At 47.2% G+C, this 19,940-nt stretch overlaps 2 protein-coding genes and 1 long non-coding RNA gene across 7 annotated transcripts in view; 2 read left to right on the forward strand and 1 right to left on the reverse strand.

Annotated features, from left to right (window-relative positions):
• The window catches only part of LOC118396720 (endothelial PAS domain-containing protein 1-like), a 99,950-nt gene that overhangs the window by 1,398 nt on the left and 78,612 nt on the right, over positions 1–19,940 (reverse strand). For both annotated transcript variants that reach the window (XM_052470847.1, XM_052470844.1), the window contains exons 8-13: positions 13,471–13,618; positions 12,446–12,654; positions 11,531–11,748; positions 6,889–7,002; positions 6,267–6,745; positions 4,159–4,255 (exon numbers count right to left, since the gene is read on the reverse strand). In XM_052470847.1, coding sequence (XP_052326807.1) covers positions 4,159–4,255; positions 6,267–6,745; positions 6,889–7,002; positions 11,531–11,748; positions 12,446–12,654; positions 13,471–13,618 — 1,265 coding nt within the window. The remainder of the gene's footprint in view (positions 1–4,158; positions 4,256–6,266; positions 6,746–6,888; positions 7,003–11,530; positions 11,749–12,445; positions 12,655–13,470; positions 13,619–19,940) is intronic.
• Positions 13,594–15,349, forward strand: LOC127909432 (uncharacterized). The gene is made up of 3 exons (XR_008071094.1): positions 13,594–13,996; positions 14,042–14,628; positions 14,722–15,349. It is a non-coding gene; the product is annotated as an uncharacterized LOC127909432 (long non-coding RNA).
• Positions 17,324–19,863, forward strand: LOC127909428 (prion-like-(Q/N-rich) domain-bearing protein 25). 4 transcript variants are annotated; one of them, XR_008071078.1, is made up of 2 exons: positions 17,324–18,706; positions 18,842–19,863. XR_008071078.1 is itself a non-coding variant. In XM_052470850.1 (2 exons), exons 1-2 carry the CDS (start codon positions 18,141–18,143, stop codon positions 19,128–19,130), a joined length of 945 nt encoding a protein of 314 aa, XP_052326810.1. In that variant the 5' UTR covers positions 17,324–18,140; the 3' UTR covers positions 19,131–19,863. The 4 variants fall into 4 exon arrangements, 2 of the variants coding, with proteins under 2 accessions (XP_052326810.1, XP_052326812.1); XR_008071077.1 differs by having other exon boundaries at positions 17,324–18,616; XM_052470850.1 differs by having other exon boundaries at positions 17,324–18,661; positions 18,707–19,863.

Raw genomic sequence — 19,940 nt, forward strand, 5'->3', positions numbered from 1 at the left:
CAGCACAGTCAGTGTAGTCAGCTCAGCTATTCCCTTTGAGACCGTATCTGTGCCTCGACCTAGGTTGGGCAAAACTAAACATGGCAGTGTTTGCCTTAGCAATTTCACTGGAATAAAGACCTCCTCCATTCCTGCCATTATTGAAAGAGATTGTGATACCTCACATCTCAAAATAGGGCTATTCAATGTGTTAGGTCCCTCACTTCCAAGGCAGTTATAGTCAATGAACTGATCACTGATCATAATCTTGATGTGATTGGCCTGACTGAAACATAGCTTAAGCCTGATGAATTTACTGTGTTAAATGAGGCCTCACCTCCTGGCTACACTAGTAACCATATCCCTACGCACATCCCGCAAAGGCAGAGGTGTTGCTAACATTTATTATAGCAAATTTAAATTTACAAAACCCCCCCGATGTTTTCGTCTTTTGAGCTTCTAGTCATGAAATCTATGCAGCCTACTCAATCACTTTCTATAGCTACTATTTACAGGCCTCCTCGGCCATATAAAGCGTTTCTCACTGAGTTCCCTGAATTCCTATCGGACCTTGTAGTCATGGCAGATAATATTCAAATTTTTGGTGACTTTAATTTTCACATGGAAAAGTCCACAGACCCACTCCAAAAGGCTTTCGGACCCATCATCGACTCAGCGGGTTTTGTTCAACATGTCTCCAGACCTACTCACTGCCACAGTCATACCCTGGACCTAGTTTTGTCCCGTGGAATAAATGTTGTGGATCTTAATGTTTTCCTCATAATCCTGGACTGTTTTTTATAATCTGCTCAGACTCCAACCAAGGATCATCAAAAGTTACGCTATACATTTTCGGACAACACAAAGATTCCTAGATGCCCTTCCAGAATCCCTCCGCCTACCCAAGGACGCCAGAGTACAAAAATCAGTTAACCACCTAACTGAGAAACACAATTTATCCTTGCGCAATAGCCTAGATGCAGTCGCACCCCTAAAAACAAAAAGCATTTGTCATAAGAAACTAGCTCCTTGGTACACAGAAAATACCCAAGCTCTGAAGCAAGCTTCTGGAAGTCTTCCGACTAGTTTGGAAAGACATTACCGTGCAGTATCGAAGAGCCCTCACTGCTGCTCGATCATCCTATTTTTCCAACGTAATTGAGGAAAATCAGAAAAATCCTAAATGTATTTTTGATACTGTCGCAAAGCTAACTAAAAAGCAACATTCCCCAAGAGAGGATGGCTATCACTTCAGCAGTGATAAATAATAAACTTCTTTGAGGAAAAGATCATGATCATTAGAAAGCAAATTACGGACTCCTCTTTAAATGTGCCTATTCCTCCAAAGCTCAGTTGTCCTGAGTCTGCACAACTCTGCCAGGACCTAGGATCAAGGGATACACTCTAGTGTTTTAGTACTATATCTCTTGACACAGTGATGAAAATAATCATGGCCTTCTTAACCTTCAAGCTGCATATTGTACCCTATTCCAACTAAACTACTGAAAGAGCTGCTTCCTGTGCTTGACCCTCCTATGTTGAACATAATAAACAGCTCTCTATCCACCGGATGTATACCAAACTCACTAAAAGTGGCAGTAATAAAGCCTCTCTTGAAAAAGCCAAACCTTGACCCAGAAAATATTTTAAAAACTATCGGCCTATATCAAATCTCCCATTCCGCACAAACATTTGAGAAAAAGCAACTCACTGCCAGCCTGAAGACAAACAATGTATACGAAACGCTTCAGTCTGGTTATAGACCCCATCATAGCACTGAGACTGCACTTGTGAAGGTGGTAAATTACCGTTTAATTGTTTCAGACCGAGGCTCTACATCTGTCCTAGTGCTCCTAGACCTTAGTGCTGCTTTTGATACAATTGATCACCACATTCTTTAGGAGAGGTTGGAAACCCAAATTGTTCTACACGGACAAGTTCTGGCCTGGTTATTGAGATCTAATCTGTCGGAAAGATATCAATTTGTCTCTGTGGATGGTTTGTCCTCGGACAAATCAACTGTAAATTTCGGTGTTCCTCAAGGTTCCGTTTTAGGACCACTATTGTTTTCACTACATATTTTACCTCTTGGTGAAGTAATCCGGAAACATAATGTTAACTTTCACTGCTATGCAGATGACACACAGCTGTACATTTCAATGAAACATGATGAAACCCCCAAATTTCCCTCCCTGGAAGCCTGTGTTTCAGACATAAGGAAGTGGATAGCTGCAAATGTTCTACTTTTAAACTCAGACAAAACAGAGATGCTTGTTCTAGGTCCCAAGAAACAGAGAGATTTTCTGTTGAATCTGACAATTAATCTTGATGGTTGTACAGTCGTCTCAAATGACCTCAGTCGTCTCAAAGGACCTCAGCGTTACTCTGGACCCCGATCTCTCTTTTGACGAACATATCAAGACTGTTTCAAGGACAGCTTTTTTGCATCTAAGTAACATTGCAAAAATCAGAAACTTTCTGACCAAAAATGACATAGAAAAATTAGTCTATGCTTTTGTCACTTCTACGTTGGACTACTGCAATCCTCTACATTCCGGCAACCTGGATAATGCACCAAATAAACTTCAGTTAGTGCTAAATACGGCTGCTAGAATCCTGACTAGAACCAACATTTTTTATCATATTACTCCAGTGCTAGCCTCTCTACACTGGCTTCCTGTTAAGGCAAGGGCTGATTTCAAGGTTTTACTGCTAACCTACAAAGCATTACATGGCTTTGCTCCTACCCATCTTTCCGATTTGGTCCTGCCGTACATACCTACATGTACGCTATGGTCACAAGACGCAGGCCTCCTTACTGTCCCTAGAATGTCTAAGCAAACAGCCGGAGGCAGGGCTCTCTCCTATAGCTCCATTTTTATGGAATGGTCTGCCTACCCATGTGAGAGACACAGACTCGGTCTCAACCTTTAAGTCTTTACTGAAGACTCATCTCTTCAGTGGGTCCTATAATTGACTGTAGTTTGGCCTAGGAGTGTTAAGGTGAAAGGAAAGGCACTGGAGCAACGACCCGCCCTTGCTGTCTCTGCCTGGCCAGTTCCCTTCTCTCCACTGGGAGTCTCTGCCTCTAACCCTTTACAGGGGCTGAGTCACTGGCTTACTGGTGCTCTTCCATGTGTGTGTCACTTGAGTAGGTTGAGTTACTGACGTGATCTTCCTGTCTGGGTTGGCGGAGATCTTTGTGGGCTATACTCGGCCTCGTCTCAGGATGGTAAGTTGGTGGTCAGAAAAGTGGGTGGGGAAATATCCTTCCTGTTTGGCCATGTCTGGGGGTATTGTCGGACCGGGCCACAGTGTCTCCCAACCCCTCCTGTCTGAGCCTCCAGTATTTATGCTGCATTAGTTTATGTGTCGGGGAGCTAGCGTTAGTCTGTTATATCTGGAGTAATTCTCCTGTCTTATCTGGTGTCCTGTGTGAATTTAAGTATGCTCTCTCTAATTCTATCTTTATTTCTTTCTTTCTCTCTTTCGTTCTCTCTCTCGGAGGTCATGAGCACTAGGACCATGCCTCAGGACTACCTGGATGTATGACTCCTTGCTGTCCCCAGTCCACCTGGCCGTGCTGCGGCTCCAGTTTCAATTGTTCTGCCCTTGGCTAAGAAACCCTGACCTGTTCACCGGACGTGCTACCTGTCCAAGACCTGCTGTTTTCAACTCTCTAGGGACAGCAGGAGCAGTAGAGATACTCTGAATGATCGGCTATGAAAAGCCAACTGACAGTTGCACCCTCGACAACCACTGTGATTATTATTAATTGACCCTGCTGGTCATCTATGAACACTTTAACATCTTGGCCAAGTTCTGTTATAATCTCCACCCGGCACAGCCAGAAGAGGACTGGCCACCGCTCATAGCCTGGTTCCTACCTAGGTTTCTTCCTAGGTTCTGTCCTTTCTAGGGAGTTTTTTCTTGCCACCGTGCTTCTACACCTGAATTGCTTGCGGTTTGGGGTTTTTGGCTGGGTTTCTGTACAGCACTTTGTGACATCAGCTGATGTAAGAAGGGCTTTATAATACATTTGAATTGATTTGATCTTAGACAAAACCAGTCTGCAGTTTCGGCATCTAATATAACTCTAGTGGAATATTTAACAGTGACCTCAACCTGGATACACACATCATAAACAAAGGTCATAAAGCAGTGAGAGGGTAAACGTACCACTGCCATTTGTGTGAAGGAGCGCTTGACGTTGTTGGCTATGGAGATTCTGGTGGGACTCATGTCTCTGTAGGCCTGGACAAAGTTCTCCATTGACCTGCAAAAGAGGATTACTTACCATCGCTGTACACTACTCTAGCTCTAACAAACATCAGTACAAGAACACAACTGAATAAAAAACGGTAGGACAGACACACAGAATCAGTAGGATAGACACACAGAATCAGTAGGACAGACACACAGAATCAGTAGGACAGACACACAGAATCAGTAGGACAGACACACAGAATCAGTAGGACAGACACACAGAATCAGTAGGACAGACACACAGAATCAGTAGGACAGACACACTGAATCAGTAGGACAGACACACTGAATCAGTAGGACAGACACACTGAATCAGTAGGACAGACACACTGAATCAGTAGGACAGACACACAGAATCAGTAGGACAGACACACAGAATCAGTAGGACAGACACACAGAATCAGTAGGACAGACACACTGAATCAGTAGGACAGACACACTGAATCAGTAGGACAGACACACTGAATCAGTAGGACAGACACACAGAATCAGTAGGACAGACACACAGAATCAGTAGGACAGACACACTGAATCAGTAGGACAGACACACTGAATCAGTAGGACAGACACACAGAATCAGTAGGACAGACACACAGAATCAGTAGGACAGACAAACAGAATCAGTAGGACAGACACACAGAATCAGTAGGACAGACACACAGAATCAGTAGGACAGACAAACAGAATCAGTAGGACAGACACACAGAATCAGTAGGACAGACAAACAGAATCAGTAGGACAGACACACAGAATCAGTAGGACAGACACACAGAATCAGTAGGACAGACACACAGAATCAGTAGGACAGACACACAGAATCAGTAGGACAGACACACAGAATCAGTAGGACAGACACACTGAATCAGTAGGACAGACACACTGAATCAGTAGGACAGACACACTGAATCAGTAGGACAGACACACAGAATCAGTAGGACAGACACACAGAATCAGTAGGACAGACACACAGAATCAGTAGGACAGACACACAGAATCAGTAGGACAGACACACAGAATCAGTAGGACAGACACACAGAATCAGTAGGACAGACACACAGAATCAGTAGGACAGACACACAGAATCAGTAGGACAGACACACAGAATCAGTAGGACAGACACACAGAATCAGTAGGACAGACACACTGAATCAGTAGGACAGACACACTGAATCAGTAGGACAGACACACTGAATCAGTAGGACAGACACACTGAATCAGTAGGACAGACACACAGAATCAGTAGGACAGACACACAGAATCAGTAGGACAGACACACTGAATCAGTAGGACAGACACACTGAATCAGTAGGACAGACACACTGAATCAGTAGGACAGACACACAGAATCAGTAGGACAGACACACAGAATCAGTAGGACAGACACACTGAATCAGTAGGACAGACACACTGAATCTGTAGGACAGACACACAGAATCAGTAGGACAGACACACAGAATCAGTAGGACAGACAAACAGAATCAGTAGGACAGACACACAGAATCAGTAGGACAGACACACAGAATCAGTAGGACAGACAAACAGAATCAGTAGGACAGACACACAGAATCAGTAGGACAGACAAACAGAATCAGTAGGACAGACACACAGAATCAGTAGGACAGACACACAGAATCAGTAGGACAGACACACAGAATCAGTAGGACAGACACACAGAATCAGTTGGACAGACACACAGAATCAGTAGGACAGACACACTGAATCAGTAGGACAGACACACATAATCAGTAGGACAGACACACATAATCAGTAGGACAGACACACAGAATCAGTAGGACAGACACACATAATCAGTAGGACAGACACACAGAATCAGTAGGACAGACACACAGAATCAGTAGGACAGACACACAGAATCAGTAGGACAGACACACAGAATCAGTAGGACAGACACACAGAATCAGTAGGACAGACACACAGAATCAGTAGGACAGACACACAGAATCAGTAGGACAGACACACAGAATCAGTAGGACAGACACACTGAAGGCCCTCTATAGTACCTCTCCTTGTGCATCATGTTGACTGGCATGTTCTGACATGAGTGGCTTCTGCCCATGGAGTTCACCTGTAGTAGAGAGTTTAATGGAGGATCTGGGGGCCACTGCAGGTTCTGATGTCCACCCATGGAGGACAGAGGTATGCTGGCTGGGGTGTGGTAGGGGGGGATCTGTGTGGGGCCTGTGTATGGCAGAGTAGGCCTGGAGTCCATAGGCCTCATTTGGCTGTGGTTGGGGCCTCTCTTGTCTCCTGGGGCACACTTGGCGGGCTGGTAGTGGTCAGACTGTGGGGATCTCAGGTTTTGGAAGAGGCTGGCGATGTTGCTGAAGCTATTCTGTGTGGTGAGGTGGCCCAGTGGGCTGGTGGCCCCCTCTGGGCCTCCAGGCACCTCCTCAGGAATGATGGGATGGAGCTGGAAGTCCTCTCCGTCCATGGGGATGTAGGGTGCCAGGGTCTCCAGGTCCAGATCACTCAGGGCCGACTGAGAGGGTCACATCACATCACACAACCCCAAGAAAGCAAACATGACCAATTGTGTTAAATAAATGTCAATCTAGTATAATGTCAACCTTCCTCATCCACACTGACTCAGTAATGGGTCTGTGAAGTGCCAGTAAGACTGACCTGGATGCTCCCAGGGCTCTTGGGCACCTCTGTGTCGAGAGCAAAGAGCTTCTCAGTCAGCTCTACCTTCAAGTCACTCTCTCTCTCATTGTAGTAATCCCCTGGGCTGCTGGGCTGTACCCACAGAGAGGAGAGAGTGAGAGAGAGAGAAAGAGGACAGGACAAAAGCTCCCTTGAGGCCTAAATAACTAAGTGACCAGTGCTTATTCCAACCATCCACCCTGTATTCTCACAACACTCTGCCCCCTGTTGCAAGCACCTGGGATCCATGCCCACTCCATAACACACACACCAGTGGAGGCTGCCGAGGGGAGGACGGCTAATAATAATGGCTGGAACGGAGTGAATGGAATGGTATCAAACCATGTGTTTGATGTACTTGATGCCATCCACTCATTCCGCTCCAGCCATTACCACAAGACTGTCCTCCCCAATTAAGGTGCCACCAACCTCCTGTGACACACACACACACAAACAAGTTTTGGGACACTGTAAAGTCCATGGAGAACAAGAGCACCTCCGCCCAGCTGCCCACTGTACTGAATCGAGGCAACACGGTCACCACCGATAAATCCATGATAATCAAAAATTTCAATAAGCATTTCTCTACGGCTGGCCATGCTTTCCTCCTGGCTACCCCAACCCCGGCCAACAGCTCTGCACCCCCCGCAGCTACTTGCCTGAGCCTCCCCAGCTTCTCCTTCACCCAAATCCAGATCGCAGATGTTCTGAAAGAGCTGCAAAACCTGGACTCATACAAATCAGCTGGGCTAGACAATCTGGACCCTCTCTTTCTAAAATTATCCGTTGCCATTGTTGCAACCCCTATTACCAGTCTGTTCAACCTCTCTCTCGTATCGTCCGAGATCCCTAAAGATTGGAAAGCTGCCGCGGTCATCCCGCTCTTCAAAGGGAGTGACACTGTAGACCCAAACTGTTACAGACCTATATCTATCCTGCCCTGCCTTTCTAAAGCCAAGTAAATAAACATATCACTGGCCATTTCGAATCCCTCCGTACCTTCTCCGTTGGGCAATCCGGTTTCCGAGCTGGTCATGGGTGCACCTCAGCCACGCTCAAGGTACTAAACGATATCATAACCGCCATCGATATAAGACAGTACTGTGCAGCCGTCTTCATAGACCTGGCCAAGGCATCTGTCAATCACCGTATTCTTATTGGCAGACTCAATAGCATTGGTTTCTCAAATGACTGCCTGATCCACCCTACGCAGACAACACTATTCTGTATACTTCTGGCCCTTCTTTGGAAACTGTGTTAACAAACCTCCAAACGAGCTTCAATGCCATACAACACTCCTTTCGTGGCCTCCAACTGCTCTTGAACGCTAGCAAAACCAAATGCATGCTTTTCAACCGTTTGTTGCCCACACCCCCCCGCCCGACTAGCATCACTACTCTGGATGGTTCTGACCTAGACTATGCGGACAACTACAAATACCTAGGTGTCTGGCTAGACTGTAAACTCTCCTTCCAGACTCATATCAAACATCTCAATCCAAAATCAAATCTAGAATCGGCATCCTATTTCGCAACAAAGCCCCCTTCACTCACGCCGCCAAACTTACCCTAGTAAAACTGACTATCCTACCGATCCTTTACCTTGGCGATGTCATCTACAAAATAGCTTCCAATACTTTACTCAGCAAATTGGATGTAGTCTATCACAGTGCCATCTGGTTTGTTACCAAAGTGCCTTATCCTGTTAGGTTAAGTGGCAGTATGTCACATTTGATGAATTGCGTGACTGAACCGCCTCTTACTTTGTCCCAGATGCTAATATATGCATATTATTATTAGCATTGGATAGAACATACTCCAACGTTTCTAAAACTGTTTGAATGATGTCTGTGAGTATAACAGAACTCATATGGCAAGCAAGAACCTGAGAAGAAATCCAAACAGGAAGTGAGAAGTCAAATTTCAAAACAGAGCCAATTTAAATCCCTAAAGGATATGGATGTGCCTGCACTTCCCTGGGCTTCCACTAGATGTCACCGTCTTTTATCCTAGTTTTAACATTATACTATAAAGGAGGGGCTCATGAGACCCATTTTAGTGAGTGGTCTGTCAGGGCGCCTCAGTCTCATGAAGCGCGCTCCCGAGAGAGTGTCCTCTCGTTCCAGGGCTTTTATTCAGACAATGAAATTCTCCGGTTGGAACCTTATTGGTGATATTTTTTAAAAACATCCTCAAGATTGATTGCAGACATGTTTTGACTTGTTTCTACAACCTGTAACTGAACTTGTTGAGTTTTTGTCATGGAGGAAATGGTCACGCCTCCATGAAGATGGATTACTGGACTGAACACGTTAACAACAGGTGGTTAAATGATGGGCTTTATGGAACTTTATGGAACAAATCAGTCATTTATTGTCGAACTGGGATTCCTGGGAGTGCCTCCTGATGAAGATTATCAAAGGTAAGTGACTATTTATAGTGTTTTTTCAAACTATTGTTGACTCCAAGATAGCGGAACTGTCTAGTTGTTTATAAGCAGGTACTGAGCGCCGTTCTCAGATTATGCTTTTTCCGTGAAGTTTAAAAAAGATCTGGCACAGCGGTTGCATATTTACATTTACATTACATTTAAGTCATTTAGCAGACGCTCTTATCCAGAGCGACTTACAAATTGCATATAGGATCAGTCTATCTTTAATTGTGTGAATAACACTTGCATCTTTTATCAATGTTTATTAGCAGTATTTCTGGGAAAATCACAGGGTTTTTTGGAATTAAAATATTACTGCACGTAACGCGCCAATGTAAACTGGAATTTTTGGATATAAATATGCACATTATCAAACAAAACATACATGTATTGTGTAACATGATGTCATATGAGTATCATCTGATGAAGATCATCAAAGGTTAGTGATTAATTCTATCTATATTTCTGCTTTTTGTGACTCCTCTCTTTCGCTGGAAAATGGCTATGTGTGTTTTTGTGACTTTACTATGACGTAACATAATCATATGTGGTGCTTTCGCTGTAAATTATTTTTGAAATCGGGCACCATGGGTAGATTAACAAGATGTGTATCTTTCATAGGCTGTATTGGACTTGTTAATGTGTGAAAGTTACATGTTTATAAAAAATATTTTTGAATTTCGCGCGCTTCCTTTTTCAGCGGAATGTTGAGGTGGGGTTCCACTAGCGGAACGGCCCGTCCTAGACAGGTTATACCACCCACCACTGCGACCTGTATGCTCTAGTCGGCTGGCCCTTGCTACATATTCGTCGCCATACCCACTGACTCCAGGTCATCTATAAGGCTATGCTAGGTAAAGCTCCGCCTTATCTCAGCTCATTGGTCACGATAACAACACCGACCCGTAGCATGCGCTCCAGCAAGTATATCTCACTGGTCATCCCCAAAGCCAAGACGTCCTTTGGCCACCTTTCCTTCCAGTTCTCTGCTGCCAGTGACTAGAACGAATTGCAAAAATCGCTGAAGCTGGAGACTTACATTTCCCTCACTAACTTTAACCATCGGCTATATGAGCAGCTAACCGATCGCTGCAGCTGTACATAGTCCATCTGTAAATAGCCCACCCAATCTACCTTCCTCATCCCCATATTGTTTTTTATTTACTTTCCTGCTGTTTTGCACACCAGTATCACTACTTACACACCATCATCTGCTCATCTATCACTCCAGTGTTAATCTGCTAAATTGTAATTACTTTGCTACTATGGCCTTTATTGCCTTACCACCTCACGCCATTTGCACACACTGTATATAGACTTTTTTTTCTATTGTGTTATTGACTGTACGCTTGTTTATTCCATGTGTAACTCTGTGTTGTAGTTTCTGTCGTACTGCTTTGCTTTATCTTTATCTAAATAATAAAAACACACACACAAACACACGCGCGCACACAAACAAGTATACACATTGTGACACATGCACACACGCACAAACAAATGCACACATCGTGACACACATGCAGGATCACACACACGTAGGCTATGCCGGCACACACACACACACACACACACACACACACACACACACACACACACACACACACACACACACACACACACACACACACACACACACACACACACACACACACACACTACATAAAAGTGGAAGAAAAGCTAGTAAAACAGGCTTGTGGTAGAAGATGTGGTGAACAAAACAATAGATGATAGGAGAGTTCTGGAAGAGTTCTAGAAGAGTTCAAGGAGAGTTCAAGGAGAGTTCAAGGAGGGTTCTAGGATAGTTCTAGGATAGTTCTAGGATAGTTCTAGGATAGTTCAAGGAGGGTTCAAGGAGGGTTCTAGGATAGTTCAAGAAGAGTTCAAGGAGAGTTCAAGGAGAGTTCAAGGAGGGTTCAAGGAGAGTTCAAGGAGAGTTCAAGGAGAGTTCAAGGAGGGTTCAAGGAGAGTTCAAGGAGAGTTCAAGGAGAGTTCAAGGAGAGTTCAAGGAGGGTTCAAGGAGAGTTCAAGGAGAGTTCAAGGAGGGTTCAAGGAGAGTTCAAGGAGAGTTCAAGGAGGGTTCTAGGATAGTTCAAGGAGATTTCTAGAAGAGTTCAAGGAAAGTTCTTGAAGAGTTCTAGAACAGTTCTAGGAGAGTTCTAGGAGGACACCAGGGGCAGTAGTGGCTACATACCGTGGAATAACTGCTCAGGCTAGGGGGGGCAGTGCTGGGGGTGGCGCTGCCCGGTGTAGGGTTGTGGGGTACTGAGAAAGTGGCAGCCATTTGTTTGGACATGTCTCCTGATGGGCAGGGTTTGTGGGGATCACTACCCCAGCCCTGAGGGGCCGGGGTGGGCATGGGAGACATCTTGGGGTATAAAGGAGGATGAGGCTCCTCAAATGGTGGCCTTCCTGTAGACAACCATATAAACAGTAAACGGTTAGCATTCCTGTTTTCAAAGAAGTTATAGTATTATCTTAGACTACAGATGGTGTCATCTCATCCACAAGCCAGCTCTCTCTCTGTCAAACTGTCTGGTTTCACAGCACCCCAGTACGGGACTTGATTGGAAGTCTATGGCAGTAGATGACGAAACAACCGCTGGTTTTAATTGGGTCATCTCTCAGTCCATCACCATCTAGCATAACCCTGAGAACCTACCCTACATTGTGGACTTCAAATCGCGAGCAGCGCAAGTGATTTAAACAAGGAAGTGAGTTCAGAAAATCTAAAAGTACGCATCTTAGAAATAGTTTTCACATATAAACTTTATATGCCCAAACTCAGATTCAATTGGGCTTCCCAAAACCAATATGGTCAATGTCCTAGATTTTGTTTTATTGCCAATTGTCGCCATTTTTCTAAGTCCCATCTAATATAGCTGTAGTAGGCTTGCTCCCTCTCCCACCTCAATTTCAACCACATCAAGTCCCAGTTTGTTGCACAGTTATCAGGCTCTATGGACCATCAATTGGAGCCTTGGGGCGACGTTAGAGATGGTGCAGGTTTAAGTGCATGGCTTTGGTGAGATGGATAGTATGGGATGATACAGGGTATAGTTAAGGAGAGATCTAAAGTAGAATGGGAGATATTGGGGGGGATTCTGACCAAAGTCGAGGGTGATGATGGCGTCTCCAGGTGTGGGGGCCAGTTGATCAAGGTCCTCTGGGTCCTCTTTCAGTTTGGTGAACAGGATCTCCGTGGGCTCCGTAGCCACCGCAGCACCACTCTGGCTGAAGAAGCTGTTCATGTTGTGTGGCTTGAACAGGGACTCAGTCTGGTCCATGGAGAAGATCATGGACTTGTTCTCCACGTCACTGAAAACCCACAGAGAGACAGAGGGATACCTCAGGGATGTGTTATCTTACCTACTACGACCCCTTCCATCTCAGCCTCCAGTATTTATGCTGCAGTAGTTTATGTGTCGAGGGGCTAGGGTCAGTCTTATATCTGGAGTATTTCTCATGTCTTATCCGGTGTCTTGTGTGAATTTAAGTATGCTCTCTCAAATTATTTCTCTATTTCTCTTGGAGGACCTGAGCCCTAGGACCATGCCTCAGGACTACCTGGCTTGATGACTCCTTGCTGTCCCCAGTCCACCTAGCCGTGTTGCTGCTCCAGTTTCAACTGTTCTGCCTGCGGCTATGGAACCCTGACCTGTTCACCGGACGTGCTACCGCAGGAGCGGTAGAGATACTCTCAATGATCGGCTATGAAAAGCCAACTGACATTTACTCCTGAAGTGCTGACCTGTTGCACCCTCTACAACCACTGTGATTATTATTATTTGACCCTGCTGGTCATCTATGAACATTTTAACATATTGGCCATGTTCTGTTATAATCTCCACCCGACACAGCCAGAAGAGGACTGGCCACCCCTCATAGCCTGGTTCCTCTCTAGGTTTCTTCCTAGGTTTTTGCCTTTCTAGGGAGTTTTTCCTAGCAACTGTGCTTCTAAACACCTGCATTGCTTGCTGTTTGGGGTTTTAGGCTGGGTTTCTATACAGCACTTTGAGATATCAGCTGATGTAAGAAGGGCTTTATAAATAAATGTAACCCAAACCTCACCATCTTAACCTCTGACCCCCATCCCTTGACCCCTGACCCTTGACCTGAGACCGGTGACCCTACCTGAGGACATAGTTGACACAGACAATGCACTGCGGCTGGGAATTCCGGCTGTTGTAGATGACTGTGCCCTGGGTCTCCACCCACACGTAGCCTCCATGTTTGGCCAGCATACGATACTGTCCACTCACTGCCTGGCCTTTACTGCACACTGTACAAAGATGGAGAGAGATTTTTTAGGGTAAGACTAAGATAGAGGGTGAAGAGGAGAGAGGTTCAGGTCAGGGTAAGACTAAGATAGAGGATGAAGAGCAGAGAGGTTCAGGTCAGGGTAAGACTAAGATAGAGGGTGAAGAGGAGAGAGGTTCAGGTCAGGGTAAGACTAAGATAGAGGGTGAAGAGGAGAGAGGTTCAGGTCAGGGTAAGACTAAGATAGAGGGTGAAGAGCAGAGAGGTTCAGGTCAGGGTAAGACTAAGATAGAGGGTGAAGAGCAGAGAGGTTCAGGTCAGGGTAAGACTAAGATAGAGGATGAAGAGCAGAGAGGTTCAGGTCAGGGTAAGACTAAGATAGAGGGTGAAGAGGAGAGAGGTTCAGGTCAGGGTAAGACTAAGATAGAGGGTGAAGAGCAGAGAGGTTCAGGTCAGGGTAAGACTAAGATAGAGGGTGAAGAGGAGAGAGGTTCAGGTCAGGGTAAGACTAAGATAGAGGGTGAAGAGCAGAGAGGTTCAGGTCAGGGTAAGACTAAGATAGAGGGTGAAGAGGAGAGAGGTTCAGGTCAGGGTAAGTCTAAGATAGAGGGTGAGGAGGAGAACGTTTTAGGGGTGAGGAGAGAATGAGAGATAGAGAAGTACTGTATCAGGGTAGAGAATAAGAGGAGTTGGCTCAAGTCCAGGGCTGGCTTGTAAAAGGAGCAGGCCAGGGGTAGTAGGGGTCCCAGGGCTGGCTTATTAAGGAGCAGGCCCAAGGTCATTAGGGGTCATCCCAGGGTTGGCTTATTGATGAGCAGGCCCAAGGTCATAGGGATCATGCAGGGCTGGTTTGTGAGAGGAACAGGCCCGGGGTCGTTGGGTTCATCCCAGGGCTGGCTTGTGAAAGGAGCAGGCCTGGGGAAGTAGGGTCATCCCAGGGCTGGCTTGTGAAAGGAGCAGGCCTGGGGTAGTAGGGTCATCCCAGGGCTGGCTTGTGAAAGGAGCAGGCCTGGGGTAGTAGGGTCATCCCAGGTACCTAGGGTCAGTTTGTTATATCTGGAGACTTCTCCTGTCTTTGTGCTGGCTTGTGAAAGGAACAGGCCTGGGGTAGTAGGGTCATCCCAGGGCTGGCTTGTGAAAGGAACAGGCCTGGGGTAGTAGGGTCATCCCAGGGCTGGCTTGTGAAAGGAACAGGCCTGGGGTAGTAGGGTCATCCCAGGGCTGGCTTGTGAAAGGAACAGGCCTGGGGTAGTAGGGTCATCCCAGGGCTGGCTTGTGAAAGGAAAAGGCCTGGGGTAGTAGGGTCATCCCAGGGCTGGCTTGTGAAAGGAGCAGGCCTGGGGTAGTAGAGTCATCCCAGGGCTGGCTTGTGAAAGGAACAGGCCTGGGGCAGTAGGGTCATCCCAAGGCTGGCTTGTGAAAGGAACAGGCCTGGGGTAGTAGGGTCATCCCAGGGCTGGCTTGTGAAAGGAGCAGGCCTGGGGTAGTAGGGTCATCCCAGGGCTGGCTTGTGAAAGGAACAGGCCTGGGGTAGTAGGGTCATCCCAGGGCTGGCTTGTGAAAGGAACAGGCCTGGAGTAGTAGGGTCATCCCAGGGCTGGCTTGTGAAAGGAACAGGCCTGGGGTAGTAGGGTCATCCCAGGGCTGGCTTGTGAAAGGAACAGGCCTGGGGTAGTAGGGTCATCCCAGGGCTGGCTTGTGAAAGGAACAGGCCTGGGGTAGTAGGGTCATCCCAGGGCTGGCTTGTGAAAGGAACAGGCCTGGGGTAGTAGGGTCATCCCAGGGCTGGCTTGTGAAAGGAACAGGCCTGGGGTAGTAGGGTCATCCCAGGGCTGGCTTGTGAAAGGAACAGGCCTGGGGTAGTAGGGTCATCCCAGGGCTGGCTTGTGAAAGGAACAGGCCTGGGGTAGTAGGGTCATCCCAGGGCTGGCTTGTGAAAGGAACAGGCCTGGGGCAGTAGGGTCATCCCAGGGCTGGCTTGTGAAAGGAGCAGGTCTGGGGTAGTAGGGTCATCCCAGGGCTGGCTTGTGAAAGGAGCAGGCCTGGGGTAGTAGGGTCATCCCAGGGCTGGCTTGTGAAAGGAACAGGCCTGGGGTAGTAGGGTCATCCCAGGGATTGGCTTGTGAAAGGAGCAGGCCTGGGGCAGTAGGGTCATCCCAGGGCTGGCTTGTGAAAGGAACAGGCCTGGGGTAGTAGGGTCATCCCAGGGCTGGCTTGTGAAAGGAACAGGCCTGGGGTAGTAGGGTCATCCCAGGGCTGGCTTGTGAAAGGAACAGGCCTGGGGTAGTAGGGTCATCCCAGGGCTGGCTTGTGAAAGGAGCAGGTCTGGGGTAGTAGGGTCATCCCAGGGCTGGCTTGTGAAAGGAACAGGCCTGGGGTAGTAGGGTCATCCCAGGGCTGGCTTGTGAAAGGAACAGGCCAAGGGGCAGTAGGGTCATCCCAGGGCTGGCTTGTGAAAGGAACAGGCCTGGGGTAGTAGGGTCATCCCAAGGCTGGCTTGTGAAAGGAGCAGGCCTGGGGTAGTAGGGTCATCCCAGGGCTGGCTTGTGAAAGGAGCAGGCCTGGGGTAGTAGGGTCATCCCAGGGCTGGCTTGTGAAAGGAGCAGGCCTGGGGTAGTCGGGTCATCCCAGGGCTGGCTTGTGAAAGGAGCAGGCCCGGGGTCGTTGGGTTCATCCCAGGGCTGGCTTGTGAAAGGAGCAGGCCTGGGGTAGTAGGGTCATCCCAAGGCTGGCTTGTGAAAGGAGCAGGTCAGGGTCTAGGGCTGGATAAGAGTGAGTAAACACAGACCAGGGCTGCTCCAGGCCAGTCACGTTGCCGTAGAGACTTCAGCTGGCCACATAGAGATCCCACCTGCTCAGTGCATTCAGTCTGCCTGGGATAATCACACCACTGATTGATTGATGTCATTTGCATAGACTACGACAAGGAGCCTGGAGCTCAGCTGATGGGTTGAGAGGAAAGGAGTACTAGACTCACAAAGGAGTCGAGCTGTTAGTACACACACACACACACACACACACACACACACACACACACACACACACACACACACACACACACACACACACACACACACACACACACACACACACACACACACACACACACACACACACACACACACACACACACAATCCAGACCCACACTTCCCCTATTACAGAGAGAGGCTTTAATGATGTGTAAATGTCACTGTGGGACAGAAGCCATCTCACCGGAGTGCCTCATTACAGGGGCAATGTGGGACACCTGGTCCCCTGTCACTACAGATGCCCTGCACTCCTCTTATCTCCCCAGTCACAGGTCAGCCCTAATGGGATTGAAGACATCTTAATACCGGCCCAGGTCCACAGAGCCATGATAATGAAATAAGTCCTGTTTTGAATTATATTCAGAACTCACATCTGAAATGTCATTTGGCTGACAGAGTGGCCTGGTGGGGTTTAGATGTGATGTGAGGGTATTGTGTGTGAGAGGGATTGCGGGCTGATGTGAGGGTACTGTGTGTGAGGGGGGATGGGGGCTGATGTGATGTGATGGTATTGTGTGTGAGGGGGTCTGGGGCTGATGTGAGGGTATTGTGTGTGAGGGGGAGCTGGGGTATGATGTGATGTGAGGGTATTGTGTGTGAGGGGGTCTGGGGGATAGTGTGAAGGTATTGTGTGTGAGGGGGACTGGGGACTGATGTGATGTTAGGGTATGGTGTCTGGTGGGGGGGTCTGGGGGCTGATGTGATGTGAAGTTATTGTGTATGAAGGGGGATGGGGGTGATGTGTTGGTATGATGTGTGAGGGGGCTGGGGACTGATGGGATGTGAGGGTATTGAGTGTGAGGGGAGTTGGGGGCTGATGTGATGTGATGTGGGGGTATGATGTGTGAGGGGGTCTGGGGTCTGATGGGATGTGAGGGTATTGTGTGTGAGGGGAGTTGGGGGCTGATGTGATGTGAGGGTATGATGTGTGAGGGGGGCTGGGGACTGATGGGGTGTGAGGGTATGATGTGTGAGGGGGGCTGGGGACTGATGGGATGTGAGGGTATGATGTGTGAGGGGGGCTGGGGACTGATGGGATGTGAGGGTATGATGTGTGAGGGGGGCTGGGGACTGATGGGATGTGAGGGTATGTGTGTGAGGGGAGTTGGGGGCTGATGTGATGTGAGGGTATGATGTGTGAGGGGGGCTGGGGACTGATGGGGTGTGAGGGTATTGTGTGTGAGGGGAGTTGGGGGCTGATGTGATATGAGGGTATGATGTGTGAGGGGGGCTGGGGACTGATGGGATGTGAGGGTATGATGTGTGAGGGGGGCTGGGGACTGATGGGATGTGAGGGTATGATGTGTGAGGGGGCTGGGGACTGATGGGATGTGAGGGTATGATGTGTGAGGGGGGCTGGGGACTGATGGGATGTGAGGGTATGATGTGTGAGGGTAGCTGAACATTGCCTGTGGTGTTCTTTGTGTTACAGAAGCTGGTGGATGTCAACATGGATTGTTTCATATCTGGGCTGGTAAAAGCAAGGTGGACAGAAAGGAAATCAAAGTAACAGGATGGAAACTACAAACATAAACTGCTGGTGTTTGACTAGGGCCTGCTACAGTAGCACAAACATAAACTACAGGTGTTTGAATAGGGCCTGCTACAGTAGCACAAACCTAATCTACAGGTGTTTGACTAGAGCCTGCTACAGTAGCATAAACATAATCTACAGGTGTTTGAATAGGGCCTGCTACAGTAGCATAAACATAATCTACAGGTGTTTGAATAGGGCCTGCTACAGTAGCATAAACATAATCTACAGGTGTTTGAATAGGGCCTGCTACAGTAGCATAAACATAATCTACAGGTGTTTGAATAGGGCCTGCTACAGTAGCATAAACATAAACTACAGGTGTTTGAATAGGGCCTGCTATGGTAGCATAAACATAAACTACAGGTGTTTGAATAGGGCCTGCTACAGTAGCACAAACATAATCTACAGGTGTTTGAATAGGGCCTGCTACAGTAGCACAAACATAATCTACAGGTGTTTGAATAGGGCCTGCTACAGTAGCACAAACATAAACTACAGGTGTTTGAATAGGGCCTGCTACAGTAGCACAAACATAATCTACAGGTGTTTGAATAGGGCCTGCTACAGTAGCACAAACATAAACTACAGGTGTTTGAATAGGGCCTGCTACAGTAGCACAAACATAAACTACAGGTGTTTGAATAGGGCCTGCTACAGTAGCACAAACATAAACTACAGGTGTTTGAATAGGGCCTGCTGCAGTAGCACAAACATAAACTACAGGTGTATGAATAGGGCCTGCTACAGTAGCACAAACATAAACTACAGGTGTATGAATAGGGCCTGCTACAGTAGCCCAAACATAAACTACAGGTGTTTGACTAGGGCCTGCTACAGTAGCACAAACTTGAACTACAGGTGTATGAATAGGGCCTGCTACAGTAGCACAAACATAATCTACAGGTGTATGAATAGGGCCTGCTACAGTAGCACGAACATAAACTACAGGTGTTTGACTAGGACCTGACTAGGACCTGCTACAGTAGCGCAAACATAAAAACACATCTACATTTTCAGTCGGCTTCTTCTGTGTTTCATTTAAGCAAACAATCTATTATTAAACAGGTTCACAGTTTTAATAGTTTGCGGAGAAAGGGAAATACTGGTGTTCAGACTGCATTGTTTTGTTCTCTCACACACCAGCACGGTTACTGTAAAGCATTGTCTTGTTCTCTCACACACCAGCACGGTTACTGTAAAGCATTGTCTTGTTCTCTCACACACCAGCACGGTTACTGTAAAGCGTTGTCTTGTTCTCTCACACACCAACACGGTTACTGTAAAGCATTGTCTTGTTCTCTCACACACCAGCACGGTTACTGTAAAGCGTTGTCTTGTTCTCTCACACACCAGCATGGTTACTGTAAAGCTTTGTCTTGTTCTCTCACACACCAGCACGGTTACTGTAAAGCTTTGTCTTGTTCTCTCACACACCAGCTACTGTAAAGCACCGGTTACTGTAAAGCATGGTCCTGTTCTCTCACACACCAGCACAGTTACTGTAAAGCAAAGTCTTGTTCTCTCACACACCAGCACGGTTACTGTAAAGTATTGTCTATTCTCTCACACACCAGCATGGTTACTGTAAAGCAGTGTCTTGTTCTCTGACACACCAGCACGGTTACTGTAAAGCGTTGTCTTTATCTCTCACACACCAGCACGGTTACTGTAAAGCGGTGTCTTGTTCTCTCACACACCAGCTACTGTAAAGCACCGGTTACTGTAAAGCGGTGTCTTGTTCTCTCACACACCATCACGGTTACTGTAAAGCGTTGTC

The sequence above is a fragment of the Oncorhynchus keta genome, chromosome 2 (assembly GCF_023373465.1).
Source record: "Oncorhynchus keta strain PuntledgeMale-10-30-2019 chromosome 2, Oket_V2, whole genome shotgun sequence".
Classification (NCBI taxonomy): Eukaryota; Metazoa; Chordata; class Actinopteri; order Salmoniformes; family Salmonidae; genus Oncorhynchus; species Oncorhynchus keta.

Coding starts and splice junctions, on each gene's coding strand:
- LOC127909428 (XM_052470850.1), top strand. CDS start 18,141: ATGGAAACTACAAACATAAACTGCTGGTGTTTGACTAGGGCCTGCTAC. Junction 18,662..18,706: donor AGCACAAACATAAACTACAG/GTGTTTGAATAG, acceptor CATAATCTACAG/GTGTTTGAATAGGGCCTGCT.